The sequence below is a fragment of the Ochotona curzoniae genome, unplaced genomic scaffold (genome assembly GCF_017591425.1).
Source record: "Ochotona curzoniae isolate NIBS_2020 unplaced genomic scaffold, NIBS_Ocur_1.0 patch78, whole genome shotgun sequence".
In the NCBI taxonomy this organism is placed as follows: Eukaryota; Metazoa; Chordata; class Mammalia; order Lagomorpha; family Ochotonidae; genus Ochotona; species Ochotona curzoniae.
In genome coordinates this window covers 352136-377904 of record NW_024467059.1, presented here as the reverse complement: position 1 = coordinate 377904, position 25769 = coordinate 352136, and the positions used below count along the sequence as shown (strand labels likewise).

The following is a 25769-nucleotide window of genomic DNA, read 5'->3' as shown; positions in this document are numbered from 1 at the left end:
TTGCTGTCTCCTCTCTTCTGTCTTGCTGAGAAGCCCTCAGATCAAGCAGGTGCACCGTCACCTAGTCAGACATATTTCCCTGCCTCCCTGGCTGCTAAGTGCAGCCACACAATTAGTAGGACAATGAGAAATGCATGGATGTGACAAAGGCAACACATTTATACACAAGCTTCTGCCCTCACCACTCTCACTGACCCAAGGGCAAGGTCTAGAATAACCCAGAAAACAGTGAGCCATCAGTCAGAGCTGTGTCACCTACTTAGGACTCCTGACCCTAGCACCATTATGTGGGAGCCGCAGCACCGAAGCTAGTCAGTACCCTAACTGATCCAGCCAGATTAACATATAGAATATTACTAGTCCCCTAGCAGCCCCAAGTTTACTCCCCAGTCACCCCACCTCATTCCCAAGAAATAGCCGGAATGCACTATTTCTTTTAATTTTACCCCATTTGGTTTGAGTTCCAAAACAACCTAGTTTTCAGTGTTGTGTGTTTTTAAATGTTACATAAATGGAACAGCAGTCCAAAGTGAGTTTTCTCCGGCTGCTTTTATCACTGAACATGATGTCCATGAAAGTCACCTATTCTGGTGTGTATAACTGGCTAATTCACCTTCAATTCTGAGTCACTGTATCAGTACACCATCATTTACCCATTCTTGTGTTGGTGCCAATTTGTATCTGTCTGGGGTTAGCATCCTTGTTATTTGAAACAACACTGTTATGAAAATACTGCCATATGCAAGCGTGTCTTGCTCACAGATGAAGGAGAGTCTATTGGATATGAGAACACACGACTGAACCAAAAACTACCAGACTATTTGCCAAGGTGGTTGCACACTTCACCCTGTCGTCAGTTGTGTAAACACCCCCCATTCCCTGAATCTTTGCCAACACTTGTGCAAGACTGATATGAATTTTTGCCCAGTGCAATTTTTTTTTAAGATTTATTCTTATTGGAAAGTCAGATCTACAGAGAGGAGGAGAGACAGAGAGGAAGATCTTCCCTCTGATGATTCACTCCCCAAGTGACTGTACCGGCCGGTGCTGCGACAATCTGAAGCCAGGATCCAGGAACTTCCCCAGGTCTCCCACGTGGGTGCAGGGTCCCAAAGCCTTGGTCCGTCCTCGACTGCTTTCCCGCCACAAGCAGGGAGCTGGATGGGAAGTGGGACTGCTGGGATTAGAACTGGTGCCCGAATGGGATCCCAGCGTATTCAAGACAAGGACTTTAGCTGCTTTCACACTTTTTTTTTTTTTGGTAATAGAAATCATACTATTCACACTTAACTGATCTATCTAAAGTGATTCAATACCCTTTTGCCCTCCAAAGACTACTAGTTAGTTTCACAAACCTCCGTCCTAATTTACTTGTTGTTTTTGGCCCATATTTCGGTTTTACGATGTCTTTGTACTCTACAGTTTAGACTCTCCTATAGTTTAGATCTGTCCAAGGTTCACTGTATTCTTTACTGAGCTCAGAGCTTGCTCTTGCATTATTTCCCTCTTCCCTGAAATCTATTAAAAATACCTGTGGTGAAGGTTTTCTAGTAAACTGACAGTTCTTACTTGTGTAAATGTCTTCGTTTTGCTCCTGGGTCAATGATGACTCTGCCTCAGCCTCTGAAGGTGTTACACAGCTCTGGGGCAGTGGTACAGCAAAGCACTAGCACTGGGACGCCGGCATCCCGTATCAAGTTACAGCCACACACTTTGGGAAGATCTCGGGATGGCTCAATTAGTTTGGACACTGTTACTCACGCTGGAGAGTTCCAGGCTCCTGGTCCTGGCCTGGCTCAGCTCCAGCTGCTGTAAGCATTTGGAAAGTGAACCAGGGAATGGAAGAGCTCTCTCTCTCTCTTTCAAATAAATGAAAAAAAATTTTTTTTAAATCCTTAAACTATCTTCTTTTGGCAGCCCTAATACTACTGAGAAATTAACAATCTTCTGTCTATACTGGAAAAGCTTCGATGTCTGATATTCTGCAGTTTAACTCTGATGTCACTAAATGTATTTTATTGCTTACTCTGTTAGAATACATGGGGTGTTGTCTCTCATCAATCCCATACGCATCATTATCTCCTCATATTGCTTCCCTCCCATTCCCTCTATTAGCTCCTTATTGAGTTCTGATTAGCATGGGTTAGGCTTTCTTACTCTCACCTCTCATATTTGTTTTCTATTTTTATTATCAAAAATTGCCTCAATTATAATAATAATTCATTCATTATCTCACAATTGTTTAAGTCAGAAATTGAGGTTCAGCCGTGATCAGGGTCTTACAAAGCCGGAATCAGAGCGTCAGCTCAGTTGCATCTTCACTGGGGGCTCTGGGGGCATAACCCACCTTCCCACCTCTGCTCCCACTTGCTGGCAGCATAACCCACAGCCCAACGACCCTGCTGACCACGGGCATTTCTGTGCTGCTTGCAGCAAGCTGAACGCTACATCCACATCCTCACTTCTAGAACATCTGAATGTGATTGTGTTTGGGGAAAGCATCTTTGCAGCCATCATAGTTAGGATCTCAAGAAGAAGTCATGTTGCTGGAGGATTTGGGCAAACTCTCAATAAAATGACGGCAGTCCTTAGGCAAGACCACAAGACCACAGGGAGAAGAGGAGATAGATGCCTGGGGCCACCAGGAGCTGGAGGAAGCCAGGAAAGACCTCCCCCAGAGCTTGTCAGACAAAAACTCCTTCAGGGCATTAACACCAGACCTCTGGTCTCCAAACATGTGAGACTACATTTCTGTTATCCTAAGCCACCCATTTGGTAAGCAACCCTAGAAAACCAGCAGGCCGTGGCAGGGCCGAGATCCTTGCGAGGCTTGGCTCATGGTTTCAAAGCCAGCAAGTACAGCTCTAGTCCTTCTTATACTTTCAATCTCTCTTCTTTTTTATTTCAAGATTTATTTTATTTTTATTGGAAAGTCAGATATACAGAGAGGAGGAGAGACAGAGAGGAAGATCTTCAATCTGATGATTCACTCTCCAAGCAACAGCAATGGCCAGAGCTGAACCGACCCAAAGCCAGGAGCCAGGAGCTCTTCTGGGTCTCCCACACGCGGGTCCCAAGGCTTTGGGTTGTCCTCGACTGCTTTCCCAGGCCACAGGCAGGGAGCTGGATGGGAAGTGGGGCTGCTGGGATTAGAACCGGCGCCCATATGGGATCCTGGTGCATTCAAAGCAAGGACTTTAGTTGCTAGGCCACCGCGCTGGGCTCCCCCCCTTTCTAAATTTATTTTAGGACACCATTTAACAGGTACTAGAGTGCCTCCTCTTCCCCACGTTCCCTCCCCTCCCCATTGTTCTCCCCTCCAGTCTTACAAAAGCTCTCTTTCATGTACTCCCCGAAGTCCACCATACGGCCACTGAGGTGTCTCCCTGATCCCTCCTCTCAGTCATCCCTCCGACCTCAGCTGGGAACAACTCCACTGTAAGAAGCACGCATGACCCGACGGGCCCCAGCTGACTATCCCTCCACTCCCCATCTCAAGGTCTAGAACTGTAATCATCTCTGCAAAGTCCACACAGCACATGTTCCAGAAATCAGAGTGCAGATGCCTTTTGGTCCTGGACAGGGAGCATTAATGTGCCTCTCGAAACTTCTGCAACCCACATCTTTCTTTCCCATCCTATGACTGTCTCCTGTAGTAAACTGGGCTAACTTCTTCAGGTCTCTCTCCCAATTCACTAATCCTCTCTTCAGCTGCATATGATCTGTTGTTTAACACCTCTCTGTCTCTCCCTCTCACACACACACACACACATCCATGGCTCTTGCTTTCCATTATATTTTGCTTTCAGTTATCCTTTGAAAGCCTGTGTTGGTACACATGTGCACACATGTGCACACTTCCGGTATCTGATAATTCTTACACTTAGAGCAGACTTTTAACATCTGATTCTGCTATTTGCTGCTTCTTTTGACTGGTGCTTATATAGCTTTTTTCCTGGTGTGTTCGGTGAGATTTAATTGTGTATTCTTTGAACGTTCTCGGTGGGAGGATGGGAAGACTGAGGACTGAATCAGCTCTCCCGTGCACATCAGGCAACCACAGAGCAGCATGATCCTAAGATAAATTAACCATGTGAGTTTTTATTCCAGACCACGTGGATAAAGTGAAATCTAGCTCTACATCAGTGTAAGGACTAGATTGTGTCCTTTTTTGACATTTGTTTTATGTATTTTAAAGGCAGATTTAAAGAGAAAGAGAGATCTCCCCTCTACTGGTCCACTCCCTAAATGTCTGGAGCAGCCTAGACTGGGCCAGGCTAAAGCCAGGAACCAGGAACGCAACTTCTTAGATAGAGATCTTCTATCCACTCATTCACCCCTCAAATGGCCAAAACAGCAGGAGCTTTACAAAATCAGGAGGCTGGAACTTCTTCCAGGTCTCCCACCTGGGTGCAATGGGCCACTGTCCACTGCTTGTCCAGGCGCATCAGATGTGGGGCAGCCAGGACTCGGACCAATGCTCTCATGGGAGGCTGGTGCTCTCACACGGCCTTCACTCTTGACGGTGCCCCCTGTTGCCTCCCTCTAGAAAGACTCTAATAATCACATCAAGCTTACTTGGAAAACCTAGAATAACTTATGCATCACAAAATCTTTAATTCCATCACACCTACAAGGTCTCCCTTGCCATATACAATGATACATGAACAGATTCCAGAGATCAGGATGTGGAGATGGTTAGGGGACCGTGACTCAGCTGACTACAGCCAAGTATTTTTCCATCAAAATGCACTCACCACCATTAATAATAACAATATAGGAGACTTCAGAAAGTTTACAACAAATGGAATTAAAAAGTCAGTGTGCTAGGGCCAGTACTTTGGCATAGTAGGTTAAACCACACCCGCAGTGCTAGCATTCAATTTGGAATCCCAGGTGCTCCATTTATGATCCAGCTCCCTGCCTGGGAAAGTAGTTGAAGATGCCTGGGAAAGTAGTTGAAGATGGCCAATGTTCTTGGGCCTCTGTGGGAAATCCAGAAGAAGCTCGTGGCTCCTGGTTTTGGATCAGTCTAGCTCCAGTCATTGTGGCCATTTCGGGGAGTGAACCAATGGATGGAAGGTCTCTCTCTCTGACTCTTTTTCTCTCTCTTTAAAAATGCCTTTCAAATAAAAATAAATAAATCTTTTTTGTTTAAGGTAGGGTCCAGAGCGATAGCATAGTGGTGAAAGTCCTCACCTTGCATGTGCCAGGATCCCATATGGGTGCCAGTTCTAAACCCGGCAACTCCACTTCCCATTCAGTTCCCTGCTTGTAGCCTGGGAAAGCAATCGAGGACGGCCCAAAGCCTTGGGACCCTGCACCCATGTGGGAGACCTGGAAGAGGTTCCTGGATCCTGGCTTCGGATTGGCACAGCATCGGCCGTTGCGCTCACTTGGGGAGTGAATCATCTTCCTCTCTGTCTCTCCTCCTCGCTGCATATCTGACTTTCCAATAAATAAATAAATCTTAAAAAAAAAAGAGAGGAGATATATATAGAGAGATCTTACATTCCCTGGGCTTCTCCCCAGACGACAACAGGCAGGGCTGGACAAGCCAAAGCCAGGGCCTGGAACTCCATCCAGGTCTCCCACATGGGTGGCAGGGGCCCAGGTTCTCTGTTTATCCTCTGTTTCTCTTCCAGGCATATTAGCAGGGAGCTGGATCCGAAATGGAGCAGTGTTCACAGAGAATGCCAGTGTATCGGGCTGTAGCTTAACACACTACACCACAGCTCCTGCCCTCACAGGTACTTTTTTTTTTATTTCATGGCTTGATCAATGGTCATCAAAGCCATAGACTGTCAACTCCAGGAACACTCCATTTTTTGTTCCATAACTTTCTCCACAGGCCCCCTAGCCAGCACTCAATAACCATGCAGTCTCTGAAATCGGCAAATATGATGGACAAGTGGTAATACACTTGCCTTCCTGCTCCCATTGTTGGTTGCACTTTACAATAAACAAAAACCAACAGGAAAACAACTCACAGAGCATCAACTAGAACAAACTGTAACAAATTAGAAACAGTGGGTTCATTTAATGAATTACTGATTTACTTACTTAGTATCCAGGAGCTGGAGCTGGTGGTTGCTATCTCTGTGGGACATTTTCAGTTTGGTGCTTTGCTCTGATATTGACAAATCCACTCTGTTCAAAAGCTGAGAGATCTGGAAAAAGAGACCCTGCTGTTGAGCATTGTATCTGATCTCTCCTAATGTAATTTTAGAAAACATTAAGATGGCTATATGCTACCCGTGGCATTCAATTCCATCTGATTTCCTCAAGTGGAAATCTCATCTTGTCAACTCCATTCTCTTGCTCACACATCCCTCAAAGGCCAAGGCCAACAGCACTGTCAAAATAGCCATCCTACACTGATCATTTGACTTTATGGTCCTTGGAGAGGTAAGCCCAGTTCCTGCTCAGCCATTACTTCTACCTAAGCCTGAAAACACGGTCCTCCCAACCTGGACATGTCTCCCAGAATGTGGCTGCTAGACAGAGAAAATAAAACTTTACTGCTTACAAAATCCATCAAAGGGCATGGGGAGGGAAGCATTCAACACAATGGGTCACCTACACCCCATCTCACAGTGCCTCGGATGCAGCCCTGGCTCAGCTTCCAATCCCAGCTTCCTGATAACGTGGTCCCTGGCAGGCAGTGACGGCTCGGGTAGCTGGGTCCCTCTGACCCACACGGGAGACCCAGATGGAGATGCAGGCTGCCGGCTTCAGCCAAATCCAGTACTTTGCTAACTTTCGGCATTTGGGAAGTAGATTGGTAGAGGGAAGATCTCTTTCTGTTTTTTTTTTTTCTTTCTCTGTATATCTCACTTTCCAATTAAGCTTTTAAAAAATCCATTAAGGTTTCAGATTTAACTCTGCATCAAGTAGGTCACTAGCAAATAAAATGTATAGAATGTGGTCATTCCCACTTCTTTCTTCTAATTGCCTGTCTCCCTTATCTGCTTAGTAAAATTTAAAATAAACAAAACTAACCCTCTGTGGAAAGTCTGCTTTTTCTGAAACAGTGATGATAGGAAATGATTCTGACATGACATGTGTCAGCTCCAAAGGAAAGTATGTCGCTTAGAATGGACTTGTGTATGTATTTTAATTGGCTTGTGGTGAGCCCCAGTGAACACAGTGACCATATCCTGAACCAAAAGTTGGCGTGAGTGGTACATCACAGAAGGTTGGATCACTTACACACGCCAGAGGCAGTTTGGGACATATAATTCAGACTTTCTGGAACACACTAAATTGCTCTCGAAAAGAAACAGTCTTTACAAGTAGGACTGTGTGGGAAACTCTAGGTGTCTTGGTTATCAGACACGGCAAGGGCCACTGTAGTACAACAGAAGAAAGAAGGGTTTCTGGGTGGCAGAACCCCCAGCTGCCTTCTCCCTCAAGAAATGACCAACAGCACGCCATCTTAGCTAACAGCAAGTTACCTGTTCTTGAAATCTACCCGCAACGTGTCCTACCTGCCCTTCCGCGTCTTTGATTTTCGTTTCCAGGATATGCTTGGCAGCCTGCTGCTCTTTGTTCAAGTGCTGGAGCCCCTCATAGGTCGACTTGTGCTCAGCAGAGAGTCGGGCTATGCTGGCATCACATCTGTCCAGGCAAAGAACAGAGCCCTTTCTCATTAAAGTTTACCGACATGCACAGATGTTCCCTGACTTGCCAGGAAATGCAAAGCACCCCGCAAGGAAACTGTGCTATCCACTGTTCTTTTTAACAGGCAGGAATGGGTTCCGACAGCTGCCCTCATTGTGGTGTCTAAGCTAACACACAGGGATGATGCTTAATTAAGATTAGATGAACCATCAGAGAATCCAAGGTTCCACAATGTCTACAAGAATGGTGTGCACATGGTGAGCCCAGTTCCAGAAAAGCACATCTACTGGGCTGGTTTAGCCCTATGGCTCTGCATCACCCTGCACCCTTCAAAGTCAGAGGCTTCCCAGGATCTAAGAAGCAGCTTTTGCCATAGTTAAAAATATTTAGTCCTTTTTATCAAATCACTGGTAAGGCTGGATGCTTTGAGTGGGGATCCGAGGTGCAGGTGGATGGCACTGCAGCCAACCTGGGCTGTGGCAAAGGTGTCTCTGCCCGTGGGTCTTGCAGCTCAGTAGATCCAGTCGTGTTCAGAGTGTGCGCAGCAGATGAGCTGTGTATGATGGCCCATAGCAGAATGAAAGAATGGGCTCCTAGGAATTTGAAAGAGTCAGGCCCTATTCCAACACAATCATTTCCAACTTTGCAATGCAGCTGTTGACTGCTGGGTTCCAGTACATAATGACTGTGCAGGGGACATTGGGACAGGCCACTATGAACACACCATGTCATAAAGGTGGGTAGATGAGCATCACCGCTCTTCATGGCAAAAGGATGGGCAGGCTCCCTGGTTTGGGCAGGCTCCCTGGCACAGGTATGGCATAGGGGCCTGGGCTTCCGAGACCTCTACTCCTGCTACTGAGCCTGCCCTCTAACCCCGACCTATGACTTCTACAGGAATCCATGCCTTCTGGAAGAGTTCCTGATGACCAGGAGGACCAAGGGAGAACAACTCAGGTCTGGCTTCAGGTGGACACACCCCATATGCTGGTACCTGCTTGCAAAAGACCGCTGATATGTAGACATCCACCTAGCAGTACAGATACACTACGGAAGGGACCAAGAAAAAATGGCAGACTTCAAATTTTGCCTGGCATAAGAGATGGCCAGACATTCATTTTGTTTGTTTGCACTTTCTTCCTTCCCTTCTTTCTTTCTTTTCTTTTCCTTTCCTTTTCTTTTGTTGACAGACATTCAAAGGAAGTAGCTGATGTTCACAAACATGGGAGAACCATGGACGACTGGTGGCAAGGTTAAAGAGGTTGTATACATGGATTCTTCCAGAATGATTAGACACTTTTTTTTTCCTTCAGTGTTCTCTCTGTATCTGAACCTTGATGCGTACAGTCAGTACAATTTTACAAGGGAACACAGAACATTCTGGCCATCCCTGGATCACTGTCAATTTCATTTTTCATCCTTTACTGAGTTGTGCAAGTTGTCTACAAGGAAGATATGTGATTCTTTCATAATAAAAATAAAACAGTTATACAAGCAAAATTTTCAGTTAATAGCTATGTACAAAGAGTGCATTGTAATTTTATGGAATGAACTAGAAATGAGGCTGGGTTATGAGGAGGCCCTAGCTAGGGACCCGGGATAGAGTCACTGTCTACAAGGTAGCATGCAGAGGGAGGCAGCAGCTGCAGCCCCGGTCCACAACTCACTCATTCATAAATATTTATAGAGTGTCTAGGGTGTGTCAAATACTATTACACAAACGTAGGACATAGTAAAAACTTTCTCTCTCCAAACAAATGCCACACTGTCTAGAATTTAAAAAAAAAAATTCTCATGCCACTGTGATGAAAATGTTATTCAGCTAATGTGTATATTTTCCTTTTAGTGATGGTGATTACATCTGACACCTGCCCTTGTTTATGATTCCACTGATTGAGACAAAAGGGCTCAAAAGATTAGTTGGGAATTTGCTAAAGAACTTGCTGTAACCACACATGGGAAGGGGACGCCTGTGCCAGTTACACTTTTGACCAATCTCCAATCTATACTTTTCTGGAAGCATTAAGAATGTACTCCTTAAGGAGCAGATATGCACCAAGGTCTGAGAGAAGCTTATGAGCCCTTCCCTAATGACAAAGATACTGAAAATACCCTTACGCTCAAACTGCACAAACTATTCGCAATTCACTATCAAAAACAGCATGTTGATTAAAAAGATGAGAATGCATATCTCCAAAATGCAGGGAAAAATTAAGTGCTACTGATCTCTAGTTTATCAGTCATGAATAAAGGCTGGACACTGTGCCAGTGTTTGGTGGCCTCTCTAATAATTTGTAAGATTCAGCCAATCAGCTAGCTAATCACTACGTATTAAAATGGTGCACATTTCAAAAGTTCTTGGTCTTTCAGTTAACCATAGTTGACTGAACACATGTTCTTATATTGATTCCCTAATGAAAACATATAGATTATACCAGATGAATAAAACAGGTATAAAGTCACAAAGATTAAAAAAAATATATATAGGGGGCTGGCACAACGGTTCAGTGGCTAAATTGTCACCTTGCACACGCTGGGATCCCATACAGGCGCCAGTTCATGTCTGAGCTATTCCGCTTCTGATCCAGCTCCCTACTCGCAGGCTGGCGAAACAGTAGAAGACAGTCCAAAGCCTTGAGTCCCTGTACACCTTGGGAGACCCAAAAGAAGCTCCTGGCTCTAGATCAGCTCAGCTCTGGTCATTGCGGACACTTGGAGAATGAACCAGTGGGCAGATCTTCCTCTCTGTCTCTCCTTCTCTCTGTAAATCTGACTTTCCAATAAAAATAAATAAATCTTTAAAAAATATATCCAAGGTGTGTGTGTGTGTGTGTGTGTGTGTGTGGTAAAGGGTGCCCACGTCCCATAGTAGAGTGCCTGCATTTAAGACCCAGCTCTGTTTCCCATTCCAGCTTCATGGTGATGTGTCTCCAGGGCCGCAGCAAGTGATGGCTCATGCAATTGGCTCCCTGTCACCCACGGGGGAGACCTAAATGGAGCTCCCACTTCCTGGCTTTGGCCTGGTTGCACCTTGACTGTTGTAGGCAGTTGAAGGGTGAACACAGATCAGAAGATATCTTCCTGTCCATCTGTCTGCCTCTTCCCTCCCCTATTTCAAACTGAAATGACAATATTTTTGTAAACTTTAGAATATGCTGCAGCAATGGCTTACAAACTGTGAATATACTAAAAAACACCTGCATTGTACACTTTGATGACTTACATAGTTTGGGAATTCTACTTCATTAAAGTGGTTCATACGGACACAAGAAAATGGAGACGAAGGAGGGCAGGCGTCATCACTGGCCTTCTGGGCCATCCTTGAACGGCTCCTCGTACGATTTCCAATACACACGTACCAGGAAACCTGCGCACCTGCCTCAGCACACAGACACAGGAAGGAGCAGCTACTGAGTCTTGGGCAAATTCCGAAAAGGAACAAGGAAGATACCCTCCTTGAACTCTCCTTTAAGATGTAATGGGAAATTTGCCTGATCAAGTCTTGTTTAGTGTATCCTACACTCCATGTGATAAATGTGTTCCCCAGTGGAGAACCTGGCTTTGCCCTTCAAAGCTGCATCTAAGAGGAAGACTGAGGAACTGCTTCCTATTAATTATATCACAAATGACTCCACAAAGATATTAAACAAAATATAAAATCATATGACATCTTAGTCATTTAGGAGTATCACTTTGAAAGTTCATATTCTTCCAATACAATTGCATAATCAATGAAGGCAAGCAAGAACTTCGCTGGAGGATTTTTATTCCATGGGAATTCACAACAGTCAAAACCTCCTTAGCGTTCCAGGGGAAAGACAAATATAGCCAGGAAACAAAGCACAGAGGATTGTGGCAGAGAAGGAACAATGTAAGGTTCCTAGAAGTATTTTAAGACCATTTCTCCGTCTGAACCAGAATCAACACCATGAAGCTCGTGTCGCTGCCGTTGCCCCTGAGTTGGCTGGTTGACCATCGCTCTCTGCCAGGCGGTCCCCTCAGCCCCTCCCTTAAAGCCATCTGCAACTAAAGTGGCTGGAAAGATCCTTAAAGCTCTCCTGAGCGCCCCACTCTGCCTGTACCGCTGAACTCCCAGCCCCCAGCTGCTCTGAACCAGCTGGGGTTTGTCTGAAACCTAAATTCCACAAATAAGAACTATAGCTTTTTTTTTTTTTGGTCCTGTGACAGTGATTTTTTTTCTCTTCTTTTTTGTTGTGGTGGTGGGGGGGATATATTTAGAATTAGCCAGCTGGACTCAGTTGAAATGTTCCCAATTTTGCTGGTCACACTCACCGCATCACGAGCAGGAGCCAGGTGAGCACATGCCTTTTCCCCACCTCGAGGCCTATCAGTGTGTTGTTGACCTTGGCTAGGTCAATCTCGCAGATTTTCTTCCCAGCTGGTTTCCGGCCTGGACATCCACAAGGAACACAAGAGGGTTGCTGTCTCCTACTTCTTTGTGGCAGATCTGGTGAACTTGATGACATCACAGTGGTTAAGTTTGACTCCCTGGGGCATGCTTTTTCGAGGACATGCGGAGTGCTACCAGGACTGCAGTGTCTCTGGTGGCCAGAAGGTGGGTGATGGGTGCCATGTGGACCTCTTCTCAGGAGCTGTGGACCCTACTCAGCCCAGCCCTCTGGACCTTCCGGCCTATGCTCGGGCTTGGGCGGAGGCAGGTACTGTCTTCTATGTCTTTGGTTCCATCTTGGTAGACACCACAGAGCAGAGAGGCTTGGTGGATGGGGATGTTCAGAACAACTCCCAGAGGTGTGGCATTTGAACTGATCAAAAGATGAACAAGGAGGCCAGCATCGTGGCTCAGTGGGTTACCCTGCCACTCCCAGAAACATTGACAGCCCATATGTGCACCAATTCAAGACCAGCTGCTCTACTTATAGCTCCCTACCAATGCACCTGGGAAAGCAGATGTGTCCCAAGTGCTTGGGACTCTACTATCCACACAGGAGACCCAGGTAGAGTTCTAGGCTCCTGACTGTTTTGTTTGTTTGTTTTATTTTATTTTTGTTCTTAACTTTATTTTCAATGACGTTTACATAGTTGAGAAGGATGCATGCTCATGTGGACTACTGATTAGGGTGGGAAGGTTGAGGATTAGGAGAAAGTGGATGAGACCACTGTTTCTAAATTTCCTTTTCTTTCTTCCTGTATCTGGGGGAAAGAGGAAGAGGAAGAGAAAGGGAAAGCCATACCCAGCATCCTAACCATATCAGTACCTGGGGATAGGGGACAGCCACCTGATGTCATCCCAGGGTCCTGATATGAGCTTGCTCCAAAGGTTCTGCTCAAGTGGTTTCAATAGATCTGAAATGCTGTCAGTCTTGCCAATTGAAGAATGAGGAAATCCTTCCAAGGTCCATTAGCTGATAGAGTCTCCATTTGCCCAGATATTTGCTGTCAATGCTTGGTTGGGGTAGTTGTCCAATTTGTTCTGCCCTCTATCCTCTACTGTGGTACTAGATGTCCTCTACAGGCTCCAACGGGCTGCCATATCTTCCACGTGCATCTGGCTATTCCATCCACTCCTCCATCACAGCCCCTGAGGAGGTCTGATCTGACACATGCACTCCACAGTCACACCACAGATTCTGCATTTTTCCCCATGGTTTAGAGTTCTGAGTCCAGTGATTCAGTTGAGGGGATCCCCCAAAAAATCTCATCTGAGGTGACCCCAGACCTGACTCTTGCATGTGCTTGCTCAGCCCATTGCCCACATTAGCCTACACACACACTGGTGGTTGCAGTTGCTGGGTCAATTCTGTCTCCAGCCCCATCTCTTATGCAAACCAATGGATGCTGTGGCCTAGCCCAATCCTGCCCACATACGTTTAGTCCACCCATACATTAGCAGAAACTGAGCCCAGTTGGAGTGACACCCAGTAACTCCCACTAGGTCCACTCCCAGCCCTGTTTCCTGTGTTTGCCAGTATGTGCAGCAGACCGTCTGTCTGTCTGGGTCCAGTCTGTCCCACATCCCATTCAGCTCTCATACACATCAATGGGCATTGGAGCCTAGCTCAACCCAACCAACCCCATTATCCAGCCCATACTCATGCCAGCAGATGCCACCACCTATCTAGCCAGGCCTGCCTCCAGCCCTGGTTTTCATGTTTACAAGTGAAGAGTTACAGCCCTTCAGAGAGGTGCCTACAATTTCCCTACTGGGCCCATTCCTGGCCTAGGATCTTGTACTTTCTAGTTGGTTCTACGGTCTAGTCTGACAAGTCTTATCCCTAGTCCCAGAACTTGCCAGCTGATGCTGCAGCAAAGTGCAGCCAGCCAGCCTGGCTCATGCATGTACCAGTTCATATGCTCACGTAGCCCAGCCTGGCTCAGTGTTTGGCTGGGGTAGTTGTCCAATTTATTCTGCCCTCCATTCTCTACTGTGGTGCTAGATGTCCTCTAAAGGCTCCAATGGACTAAGCTCACATGCAGGTCAACATGTAGGTCAACGAACCCAGCTCACATGTAGGTCAACAGGTGTTGTAGTCCTGCCTGGCCTGGTCTGTCCCCAGTCCCAGTTCACATGTTCACCTGTGGGAGCAATGGTCCAGTAGAGGAGTCCCTACAGTCCCCCTACCGGATTCACCCTGGGACTTACATGTGCTGGTAAGAGCTGTGCCTCACCTAGCATCCACCAGTGGGTTTTGCAGCCTGGCTCAGCCAGGACTGCTCCCAGTTCCAGTTCATGCTGGCATGTGATACAGCCTAGCCCATCCAGCCTCCAGTCCTGGCCCTAATTCAAACTGGCTGTTGTTGTAGCCCAACCCGGCCCATCCTGTATCCATCCTGGTTCTCAGATAGGCCAGTAGGTGTTACAAACTGGCCCAGGCTGGCCTGCCCCCAGACCTGAGCCACACGTATGCCAGGGGTACCCTAACCTGGCCTGGTCTGGACTATTCCCAGCCTTGCTTTTTGCTCTCACCTTCAGGGACTGCATCCTGACAAAGGTGTTCCCCAAGCTCCTCTATCAGGTCTCCTTCCAGAGGCAGATTTCACGCACATCAGTGGATCCTTGGCCCAGGCTGACTTAGTCAACTCCTGTCCTGGCAGGAACAGTAACCTTGCCCAACTGGCCCACATCCATTCCAGTTCTTACTGTTGGGTGCTACAGCCCAGCCATACCTGGTCCACGCCCAGACATAGCTCATACATGGTTTAGCATGTGCCAAGACCTAGTCTAGCCTATCCTATATCCTCCCTGGCTCTCACCAGAACCAGTGGGTGCTGGAGCCTAACCCAGTCTGGCATACTCTAAACCGAATCCACTCCCATGCCAAGGGATATTGCAGTCATGTCCTGGCCAGATCACTGCCCCCATTCCAGCTCCTGCACCAGTGGGAACTACAATCCAGCCAGGACATCCCCTTAGCTCCCCAACCAGGCCTGTTTCTAGCCACAGATCTTGCATGTGCCAGGAGTTGCTCTGACGCAGCCTGGCACTACCCATCCCCCATCTTTGCCTTTGCCCTCAGATGCTGCAGCCTGACCTGGCCTGGTCCACCGCTGGCCACAACTCTCACTGGTGAATGCTACAGCCTAGCCCTGTCTGATCTGCCCCAATTTCTGGCTCATGCAAACCAGTAGGTCTGATAGCCTAGTCCAGTATGACTCTCACTCCAGTCTGGCTCCTGCACGTGCCAGTGAGCAAAGGCTGGCCTGGCCCTGCCCATTTCGCCACCACCCAGAACCAACCCACACATGTGCCAACTGGTAGAGCTGCCTTGCCTGGCCTGACCAACACCCAGGCCTGAATCACATGCCCACCAGTGGGAGCTACGGCCCAACAGGGAAGTTACCCTAGTTCTCGCACTAGGCCCACTCCCAGACCTGATCTCTCATGTGCTAACTGGTGCTAGGCCCTTACCTGGCATAACTTGTCCCCTCTGTTTCAGTGTTCATATGAGACAGTGGATTTTGTGGTCCAGCCCAGCCCACACCCTATTCTTGAGTGCTCTTGTAGATATTGCATAGGCTCCTGACTTTGGCCTGGTCAACTCTGGTGTTGTGGCCATGTGGGGAGTGAACCCATGGATGAAAGATTCTTGCTCATTCTCCCTTTTTGACTCTGCCTTTCAAATAAATCAAAATTTTTAAGGAAAAAAAAAAGATTTGACAGGAAGTTGGAAAGCAAGGAGCAAAAGCACGTGGGATCTAAGAACAGCATGTGATGGAATAGCACAGTCAAGTCAGGAAATGACACACAGCTGCTCCCTGCTGAAAGACACAGTGTGAGGGAAGACAGTGGGCAGGAGGCAAGCATCCATCCCTGAGGGTCATGGGTTGGACACCAGAATTCATCTGATGAAGATAGGAAATCACAGGAGAGTGGTCCATTCAGTCCTACAAGACCAGTCCTTAGCCAGTAAACCCAAACACAGCCTCAGCACTCACGGCCCTTCGTGGGTGTGTGCAGACACACTGTAAAGCTATTCCTCTCTGCTCGGGGGCCGTGAGTCCCAGTTCTTGCTCACACATTCACTCCCCAAAGAATACAAGGCCTCCCCAAGAGCCTATTCTCCAGCAGCATCTTCACGTGCTTGGCTGAAAGTAGCAGCAGAGGGCAGAAGAGGCCCACAAATGCTTTGGAACATCTCTGTCGCATCCACACAGAAATAATCCTCAACCCTGTCTTTGCACAGTGCTCTTCCACAGGAACATGCATGAGGACACGGGGGTCTCACGGCCATGCGGATAACCCAGCAGTTGGGGGCTGGCCCTGAGACTGTCCATGTCACACAAGCCCCCAGGGCTAAGCAGTGATGCCTGCCTGCACAACACGCCTTGGGGAGATAGAAAAGCATTTTGTATATCATCTGGGGTAAAAGATTTTTTTAAATTGCCTATCTATCTCAAACCAGTGCTCCTAGAAAGCATAATAAAGATGATTTACATGGAAACACATGGGTAATTTAAGTTCCAACGGTGCATCCCTGGATTCAATAAACATGATGCTCCCTACCAAATGACTGGGGTCAGCTGAGTGAGCTCTCCCACCACCTGCTCCAAGCACAGAAACACAAAAAAAAATCATGGCAGTGTTGACTTCTCCTGCCCAGTTTATATGCACAAAGCGAGGAATAGATACCATTTAAAAAAAAAAGGCAAGAAATTTCTTTTTCCGCTTCATGAATATATCCTTTGCCAAAATGGAGCTGATGGGGCCATAAGCCCATAACATGCAGCACTCTGCTGCATCAGGTTGAACTGCTGCCTGTAATGCTGGGATCTCCTACCAGAGCACCAGTTGAAGCCCAGGATGCTCTGCTTCTGATCCAGCTCCCTGCTAATGAGCCTGGGAAAGCAGGGGAAAAATGACCCCAAGTGCTTAGGTCCTGCCATCCACAGAGAGACCCAGATGGAGTTCCAGTCTCCTGGCTTCAGTCTAGCTTAGCCCCTTTGCCACTCTGATTTCCAAAACAAACAATCAAACAAACCAGAAATTGTTCTTGTTATTTTAAATAAAGTTTAAGCAGGTCTGGCCCGGTAGCCTAGTAACTAAAGTCTTCGCCTTGCACCAGGATCCCATATGGGGTCGGTTCTAATCCCAGTCGCTCTGCTTCCATCCAGCTCCCTGCTTGAGGCCTGGGAAAGCAGTAGAGGGTGGCCCAAAAGCCTTGGAACCCTGCACCCTCGAGGGGAGACCCAGAAGAAGCTCCTGGCTCCTGGCTTCGGATTTGCTCAGCTCCAGTCATTATAGCCACTTGGGGAGTGAATCAGTGGATGGAAGATCTTCCTCTCTGTCTCTCTTTCTCCGTATACCTGTTTCTAATAAATATAAATAAATCTTTGAAAAAAGGATTTAAAATTTTGAGCTTAAAAGATACACTTTTTTTGTTGTTGCTCCTTTGTGTGTTACAGGTTTATCTTACCCTATTTCTAACTAGCACATAATGATTGTGCCAATGCATGGGGTACGATGCGATCTTTTGAGAAGTCACGTGTGAGAGAAACAAACCAAGCTCATTGGCAAATCTGTCACTGCAGCTGCAGGCGAGCACAGCCCCCACACACACCTACCTTGCCACTCTTCCTCGAAGATCTCCCAAACCTGAGAGCTGCCGCATCTCCAAGGTCTTTAAGGCAGAATTAGTTCCGTAGCTAATGTTGTCCCTGGCCCGGATCTGCTCCTGGAGTACCTGAGCAACACAAGACACCCAAGAGGGGGGAGCTCAGAATTCACTGCAGCCACAAACGCCAGAACAGAGCGCTTCACACATACCTCCACACAGAGGCTCCACTGTAAGTCATCTGACAAACCCACGTACAAAAAACTCAGGGTGCTGAGAGACAGGGAGAGAGCAGGGAGGGGAGGATAGAAGGGGAGACAGGGGGAGCAAGAGAGACAGGGAGGGAGGGAGAACACTCCCCAACCAAGCCTCTTAATTTACCAACTACACACACAGTTCATTTTTCTTTGTTGTTTCTTCCTTAACAATGAAGACTCCATTCCTCCCTTTTAAATGTATTTGAAAGACAGAGAGACAGCCCTTCCACGTGCTGGTTTACCACCAAATGGCTGTAATAGCTGGGGTTGGACCAGACTGAAGCCAGGAGCGCCCAACTCCGTTCACATCTGCCATGTGAGCGGCAGGGACCCCAGCACCAGAGCCCTTCCTGCAGACTCTCAAAGTGCACTAGGAGGAAGCTGCAATTGGAACCAGCAGACACTTGAACATGGGGACTGCACACATACATGATATGATATACGTATACCGCGCCAGGCCTGTCTTCTTATTTTTATATTTATTTTTTAGTTCCTTTTTACGCTAAGAATATCTAGGTATCCAAAGAACTACTTAAAATTATGTTTTATTTTCAAGCAGTTTCGTTTTCTGGCATCAGATTATTTACTTACAAATGCATTTGCCTATGATAAAAACCATAGCCTATCAGAAATTTAATTTTTTAAATATGTTCACATTTGAGGCTTATGATTGATCCATTTTTTTGAAAATTTATTTATATGAAGGCCCAATGCAGTAGTCTAGCAACTAAAGTCCTCATTTTGCAAGCTCCAGGCTCCAAGCTCCAGTTCTAATCCCGGCACCCCCATTTCCCATCCAGCTCCCTGCTTGTGGCCTGGGAAAGCAGTTGAGGACGGCCCAAGGTCTTGGGACCCTGCACCCCTATGGGAGACCCTGAGGAAGCTCCAAGCTCCCGGCTTTGGCTCAGCTCAGCTCTGTCTACTGCGGCCACTTGGGGAGTGAATCATCAGATGGAAGATCTTCCTCTCTGTCTCTCCTTCTCTCTGTATATCTGACTTTCCAATAAAATGAAATAGATTTTATAAAAAAAATTTATTCATCTGAGAGGCAGAGAGAGAGAGGGACCCCATTTGCTGGTTCATTCCCCAAATGCCAAAAGGAGGAGCCAGTAGTGAGGTTCCCCATGTGGGTGGCAATGACCCAATGACTTCAGCCTGCCCCGCTGCCTCTCAGCATCTATACCAGCAGGAAGCTGGTGTCAGAAGCCAACGCCTGATATGGAACCCAAGCACGCCACTGTGGGCACCTCACTGCAATGAGAAACACCTGCCTGTGAATTTAATTCCTTAGACACACAAATATATGAATTTTTTGTCTGAGGAACAAAAGGGAAAATACTGCCTATTAGACTTTTCTCTTACTTTCTCTAGATCACATTTTCCTGAGTCTGTAAGACCTTTCCAGCTGCGATGGGGGGATTTTGAATTTGCAAAGCATAAAGAGTTCCACCAAGAGTTCTTGACATTTTAACACCTTTTATTTGATCTATTTAGTATCTGATCCATGTATTTGTTGCAACCCAATTTATGGTATATAGTGCTAGTTCTATTATATAACATTGCTTATCCTGTTAAGTGCTTTTAAGGTCAAGTTGTACCTTACCTGATACCAATACAGCTGTTGTTTTATCAATAATAAGGCGAAAGGGCTTTCATGGGGTTTTCATTGCCTTTACTGCCTTCCAATCCCAAATCAAGCACTCCAACCAAAACAGAGATGACGTTAACGCCAGGGAGTGCATTGTGGTGATGAAGTTAACGCCAGGGAGTGCATTGTGGTTCAAAGGAATCCGCCCCCCCCCTTCCCCGAGAAAACTTGTCCCCAGGATTTAGTCAATTACTCAGCAAAAATGAAAGCAGTCCAGCTCGACTTGATTTAGTGTGGAATGATCCAGTTATCATGAAAACAACCCAGTTTCTTCCACTAGATGATTCAAAAGAAAAAACAAAATCAGAAAAAGCTACTGACAACCATATTCATCATAGCTCCTGGCATATCCATTGACAAGTACACTGGAGTGAGCACCTGTGAGAGTAGCCTGGGAGAAGTGGAAGCTAGTTAGGGCTGAGCAGTGTGAACCCGTTCTCCTAACACCCCAGGGAGGTGATGCTCAATACACAGCCAACACTAGGAGCCTTGCTGAAACAGCACAACCGTTGGATGAACTTAGAAAGCAAAAAGGACCCGCCTGAGGACGCACTCAGCCAAACACCTGCCAGAGGACACTTTACAGAGAGCAAGTCAGGAGGCGTGGGCGATAGCTTGGGAGGGATTAACCGAGAATGGGGGTTCAGGTCACACGACCCTCTCTGCACCTCTTGAGGAATCTGTGAGATGTGCAGCCATTAGCTTTGAGAGCATTTTGTGTTTGCACTAACGTATAATTAGACACTCAGAAAAGCATAACTATTTTTGACCATTTATAAACCTTCAATAGTTTTGCAATCCTATTACTCTTGTTATTTTATACCTCAAATGGCCATATATTTTCAAGATATTTTTGTTATGCCCAGGAATCTGTTGTAGATTTTACTATTTAAAAAGTTGCATGCTTGAGCTGGCAGAAGCTGGCACTGGGGGCTAGTTCTGTCAAGTCAAACCACAGAACTACCTGGAGAGAGCATAATCTGGGAGTGGGAGAGGCCTGGGAGGGAAATAGTGGGCTCCTCCCTCTTGGGTTACCACTTCCACAGGAGGGCATAAAACTAGGACAGCAGCTGGGGTGGAATGGGGTGTGGGACAGACTGGACTACTGCTACACATACTGGCAAACCAGGGTAGGGGGCGGGCCTGGTGGGGGTTATTGCGGGTCGCTCCAACTAGGCTGCAGCTCCCACTGGTTTATGTGAGGGCCGAGTATGTGCTGGGCAGAACCAGGCTGGACTGCAACACTCATTGGTTCCAGTGGAAGTTGGGGCTGGAAACAGAACCAACCCAGCAATTGCAACCACCAGCTGATCAGGGCAATGGACTGTGCCAGGCCCTGTGCTTGCTAGTACATACAAGAATCTGGTTTGAGAAACCTCAAACAAAGTTTCTTTGGGGATCTCTCCAATCGAAATGCTGGACTCAGAACCCAAATCAAGAAAAGAGAGAAGACAGAACTGGTCAATCAATCATCTCAGCTATATGTTGGCAACGAAATACGGGGCAAACAGAGACTCTATGATGGACCATGTCAACCAGTGGATTTTTCAAAGACCTCATAGTGCTTGGAGTGGCAAGATTGGCAGCAGTTCATAACTGTGGCAATATCAAAACCACTTGAGCAAGAACCTCGGAGCATACCCTACATCCGGGACCTGGGGAGGGTGGGAAATTGGGTGGGCCTTCTCCCTTAATACCCCCCTTTAAACATGAAGGAAACAATATGGAAATAATAGTCTTACCCACTTTCCTATAGCCCTTGAACCTTTTTACCCTAATTAACTATGTAAAGATTGTCAAAAATATAATTTAAAAAATTATTTTTAAAAAAAAGTTGCATGCTTAAACAGTACATGTCACCAATTATATCCAGAAACAAGGAAATATAAACAGGGAAGGCAGCTTGTTTCCAGACAGTGTTATCCCGTTATGATTAACTCTGCATGGCAATACTGTAGACTTACTCTACACTGCAAACATGATTCATTTTTTGAAATAAATGCTTAACTAAAAATAAATAAGTAAATACTAAGACACAGCCCTGCTTGCTGTCTAATTTGGACACAGCCCTGTTCCCCGCATTTTGGGCACCTTGACTCAGTCAATCCTCGTAACACCCTTTGAGGGAGGTACTGTTATCCCCAAGCTCTCAACAGTTAAGTGTCTTGCTCTAAGTTCACAAATGACAGAGCTGGGACTTGAACCCAGGGAAGCAGGCTCCAGTGACAAGTTCTCTCCCAGAACACTACAGGGCTCTGTCCCTCTATGCTATCCTTGCAGCTTATTTTATGTCGACAGTCGATTTTGCTCTTGGTCATCTTTGCGCCCTCTCCTTTTGCTCAGTCCAACCAGTTCGACCTTTTTCTTCCCTTCAGATCCTAGAGGAGGCGGGAGAGTTCGTCGTCATTCCATGAGTTCCACACATGTGCCTGACTGCTTCCGGCTCTGTTTTTGCTCAGCACCCTTCATACCTGCCCACATCACCCTTCAGTCTCAGGCGACTTATCTGGAAGAATTTGACTGTTTTCCCCTTTTGCCCTTCTCTCATCCCCAACCCCCAATTGCATTTGCTGAAACTACAGCAAGAATTCCGGATGGACTATTAATAAAAACGTGCTTGCACATTTCCTGCATTTCAATAGTTTTCCTTTCTTAACACTTTTGTCACGTAGCTCCAGGCATTGATCATTATACATTTCCATGAGATTCTACTGTCGTTTCTCTAAGGATCTCTGCATCCTTGTTTTTTTGGTTTTATTTTGTTGTTACTGCTAACTCGGAGCTGTGTCCAGATGCATTGCATTTTAGCTAGAGTTCTTTCTCTTGCATTTTCCTGGGACAGATACTTTGGAAGGAAGATCCTCTGAGTCTGCCATGAATGGGCAAGTGGGAAATGGGTAGAAGAAAGAATTAGCAAAAAAAAAAAAAAAAGACCTTTCCTCTCCTTAGCTCTGGCTAAGTCTGGGGCTTCTTCCTCTAGAAGTACCTTAGCTAATAGTGTCTACAAGCCTGGAAGATTTTTCTTTTCTCCATCTTTGGATGTGGTTTGTTCCTTCAAGGGCCATGTCCTGTAAGACTGGCTCCCGGAGGGGCAATATTGGGAGATACTGTGGGCCCACGGAGAGGGGCTTAGGTCAACGGGTGCGTGTGCTTGAATGGAACTGTAGAGCCTGCTGTCTAATCATGTGATCTCTCCCTCCTGACAGGTGCCACGTCCACCACAAGACCTTTACCAGAGCCAAGGTGACAACAGTGTGATCCCCTTGAAACTCCAAAGCATGAGCTAAGCAACCCTCCATTCTCTATGCGTACCCAACCTTGGCTATTTCGTTATAATGATGAAAGGCTATTAAGGGGTCTTGACTTTCATTATGATTTCATTCCACAGTTTCAGATTCTTTTCCAACTCAGGTACAATTCCTTCTTCTATGTAACTAACATTTCTCCTCTACCTCCTCTCCTTCCAGAGCTCTGGTGATCTATTTGCTGGAGGCCGTGGATCCCTGCACCAAGGCACTTTCTTTCTGATGTCCTTCCCTTTGCCTGCTTTGCCTTACAAACAAAGAATCACCTCTAATTCTTCTCAGACTTAAAACTTAAAGTTCAAGAAAGGTCTTTGATGCTGTAACTGGATTTCCAACATATTTAGGCTTTGTTTTATTTTGTTTCGTATTTCACTGATGCCTGATCTGAGGCTGTACAACTTCTCCTGGGCCTTCCTCATGTGTGATAAGCCTTGTCTGCCTCCGCACTCTGGAGTCTCTTGCAGACCAGTCCTGAGTCTTGATGGTGGAAAACGTGTGGGCTGGAGCTGTAGTTAGTGAGGGTGCAGGGCCAGTGTGCAGGCACTAGGAGGCACCCTCATCGCATTTTGTCCTCTTCATGGACCAAGCCCAGACACAGTGAGGACAGTGAGGCTGCCTGCCACAGTCCCTCCTTGGGCAGGGGGGCCTATGTCCTCACCATACAGCTGGCCGGGGATGGGACTCTGCTGGCTGTGTCTCCAGCCCCATCCCATCTAGGCCTTCGGGCAGGTGGTACTAGGAATGGGAAGAGAGTCATTACCTCCTGCACTAGTCTAGGAGTTTCTTGAGGATTCATTCTGGAATAGACCTGCCTGTTACAATTAATTTCTAGAAATCAGACGGCTCCTCAACCACTGACATTGTGTAGGCCCATTGGCACATAAGCAGAAATCCCAATTAGAAACAACATAATTATACTTGCCTAAATTCTTTGGTACTCTTCTTAACTATCTTTTAACTATCTTTCTCCTTTATCTTCGCTTTTTTTTTTTTTTTTGTAAGTATGACATACCTACAGAAAAAAGTATGCTTACATGTAGCTGTTAGGATTTTCAAACTTGTAAGCAGCAAAAATTAGGGATTTTAGTGTTCTGGTTTTTGTCATTGTAAAATTGGTTGGTGTTACAAGCAGCATAACAGTGACAGTGAAAAATCTCTTACAGGGGCCGGTACTTTTGGCATTGTGGACAAAGCCAACGCCTGGAGTGCTGGCAATCCACATGAGTGGCAGTCTGTGTCCCAACTGCTCTGCTAGCAATGGAAGGTGGCCCAAGTGCTTGTGTGCTCGCCACCCACATGGGAAACCCAGAGAAAACTCCTGGCTCCTGGCTTCAGCCTAGCCCAGCCCTGGCTGCTACAATCATTTAGTGAATAAACCAGCAGATCAAACATCTCTGTCTTTGCCTCTGCCTTTCCCTCTTTAACTCTGCCTTTCAAACAAACATTTTTTTAAAAATTCTATTACACCTGAAGAATTCTGGAATCCCCAGATCTCTCTGTTACTTGCTGTCATTTCTAGCTTTTTCTGAATGAACCTGCTCTGTGAAGAAGAACGCTAACCAGCTACAATCACCTGTGAATGACAAAATGTTAGTCATCTAAGCAGACTCCCGCAAGGGAACTTCAGCTCTGACTAATCTGGCGCTAGCACTCTCCCACTCTGAAAAGAAGCTGGTGAACGAGCCAGCTCTCCAAATAGGAAGTCACACCTATTCACTACATGTAATACAAAGAAACATTTATACTCCCTGTAAGAAATGGCTCCAATCTTTACATAACCAGGCAAAGGACCAGTGGTTTCCAACCACTGCTTATGTGCATAAATATTTCCTAGCTGGTGCAGGTACTCTGGCACGGTGGGTTAAGCTGCCTCCTAAAAACCCTGCACCTTACATTAGAGTGGTTGTCCGAGTTCCGACTGCTCTGCTTTTGATCCGGCTCCCTGCAAATACGCCTGGGACACATCGGATGAGCACTTCAGTGCTTAAGTCTCTGCCATCCATCTGGGAGATGGGACAGAGTTCCAGGCTCCTGGCTTCCACCTTGCCAAACCCTGGCTGTCACAGCCATTTGCAGGATGAGCAGACCAGCGAATCTGTCACCTTGATTTTTAAATAATTTGCTTTTAGATTTTTATTTTTATTTAAAAGGCAGAGTTAAGAGGAGAGACAGAGAGACCTTCCATCTGCTAGATCTTTCCCCAAGTGGCTGCGACAACTAGAGTTGAAGCCAGGAATCAGGAGCTTCTTCCTGATCTCCCGCATGGATACAGGGGCCCAAAGAACATGAGACATTCTCAGCTGATTTCTCAGGCCGTAAGCAGGGAGCTGGATTGGAAGCGGAGCAGCTGGGACACTAACCAGCACTCATATGTGATGCCAGAACTGCAGGAAGGAGATATACCATACCACGCCACGGTGTCAATCACAGATTTTTAAAGCTATCTGCAGTTAGGCTGTGACACAAATCCCCAAGCCCCGTCCCCATAAAATCAAAGCTGGGACATAAGCCCAGGCGTGTAAATGTGTACAGCCTGCAGACTACTCCTGGAGTAAGACCTCACTAGGTAGTCAAGAAACAGCAATGGCTATAGCCAACCCTTCTTTATCTGAGCTGTTTTTCAATCACTAAGCAAGGCAAGTGGAAAGCAACTTGCAAAAGAGGTGCTAAAAATAATAAAGTAACATGTTTTAAAGGTTCGACCTTGCTGGTAAGCAAAAAAAAAAAAAAAAAAAACAGGAAATAAAAATCATACCATTATCATGAACCACTCGACTCAAGATGTTGCGAGAGGGGGAGGCTGTGTGTGAGGGAGGGGGTGTAGGAGAACTCTCTGTACTTTCAGCTCAACAGTGAATCTAAAACCACTCTTTAAAAAATGGTCTAGGCTTTTTTTTTTTTAGGA

General features: G+C 46.4%; 1 protein-coding gene across 2 annotated transcripts in view; it reads right to left on the bottom strand.

Annotated features, from left to right (window-relative positions):
- LOC121168223 (protein FAM81A) overlaps window positions 1-25769 on the bottom strand; it is a 50171-nt gene that overhangs the window by 8820 nt on the left and 15582 nt on the right. For both annotated transcript variants that reach the window (XM_040998125.1, XM_040998126.1), the window contains exons 3-5: window positions 17665-17783; window positions 7491-7620; window positions 6064-6170 (exon numbers count right to left, since the gene is read on the bottom strand). In XM_040998125.1, coding sequence (XP_040854059.1) covers window positions 6064-6170; window positions 7491-7620; window positions 17665-17783 — 356 coding nt within the window. The remainder of the gene's footprint in view (window positions 1-6063; window positions 6171-7490; window positions 7621-17664; window positions 17784-25769) is intronic.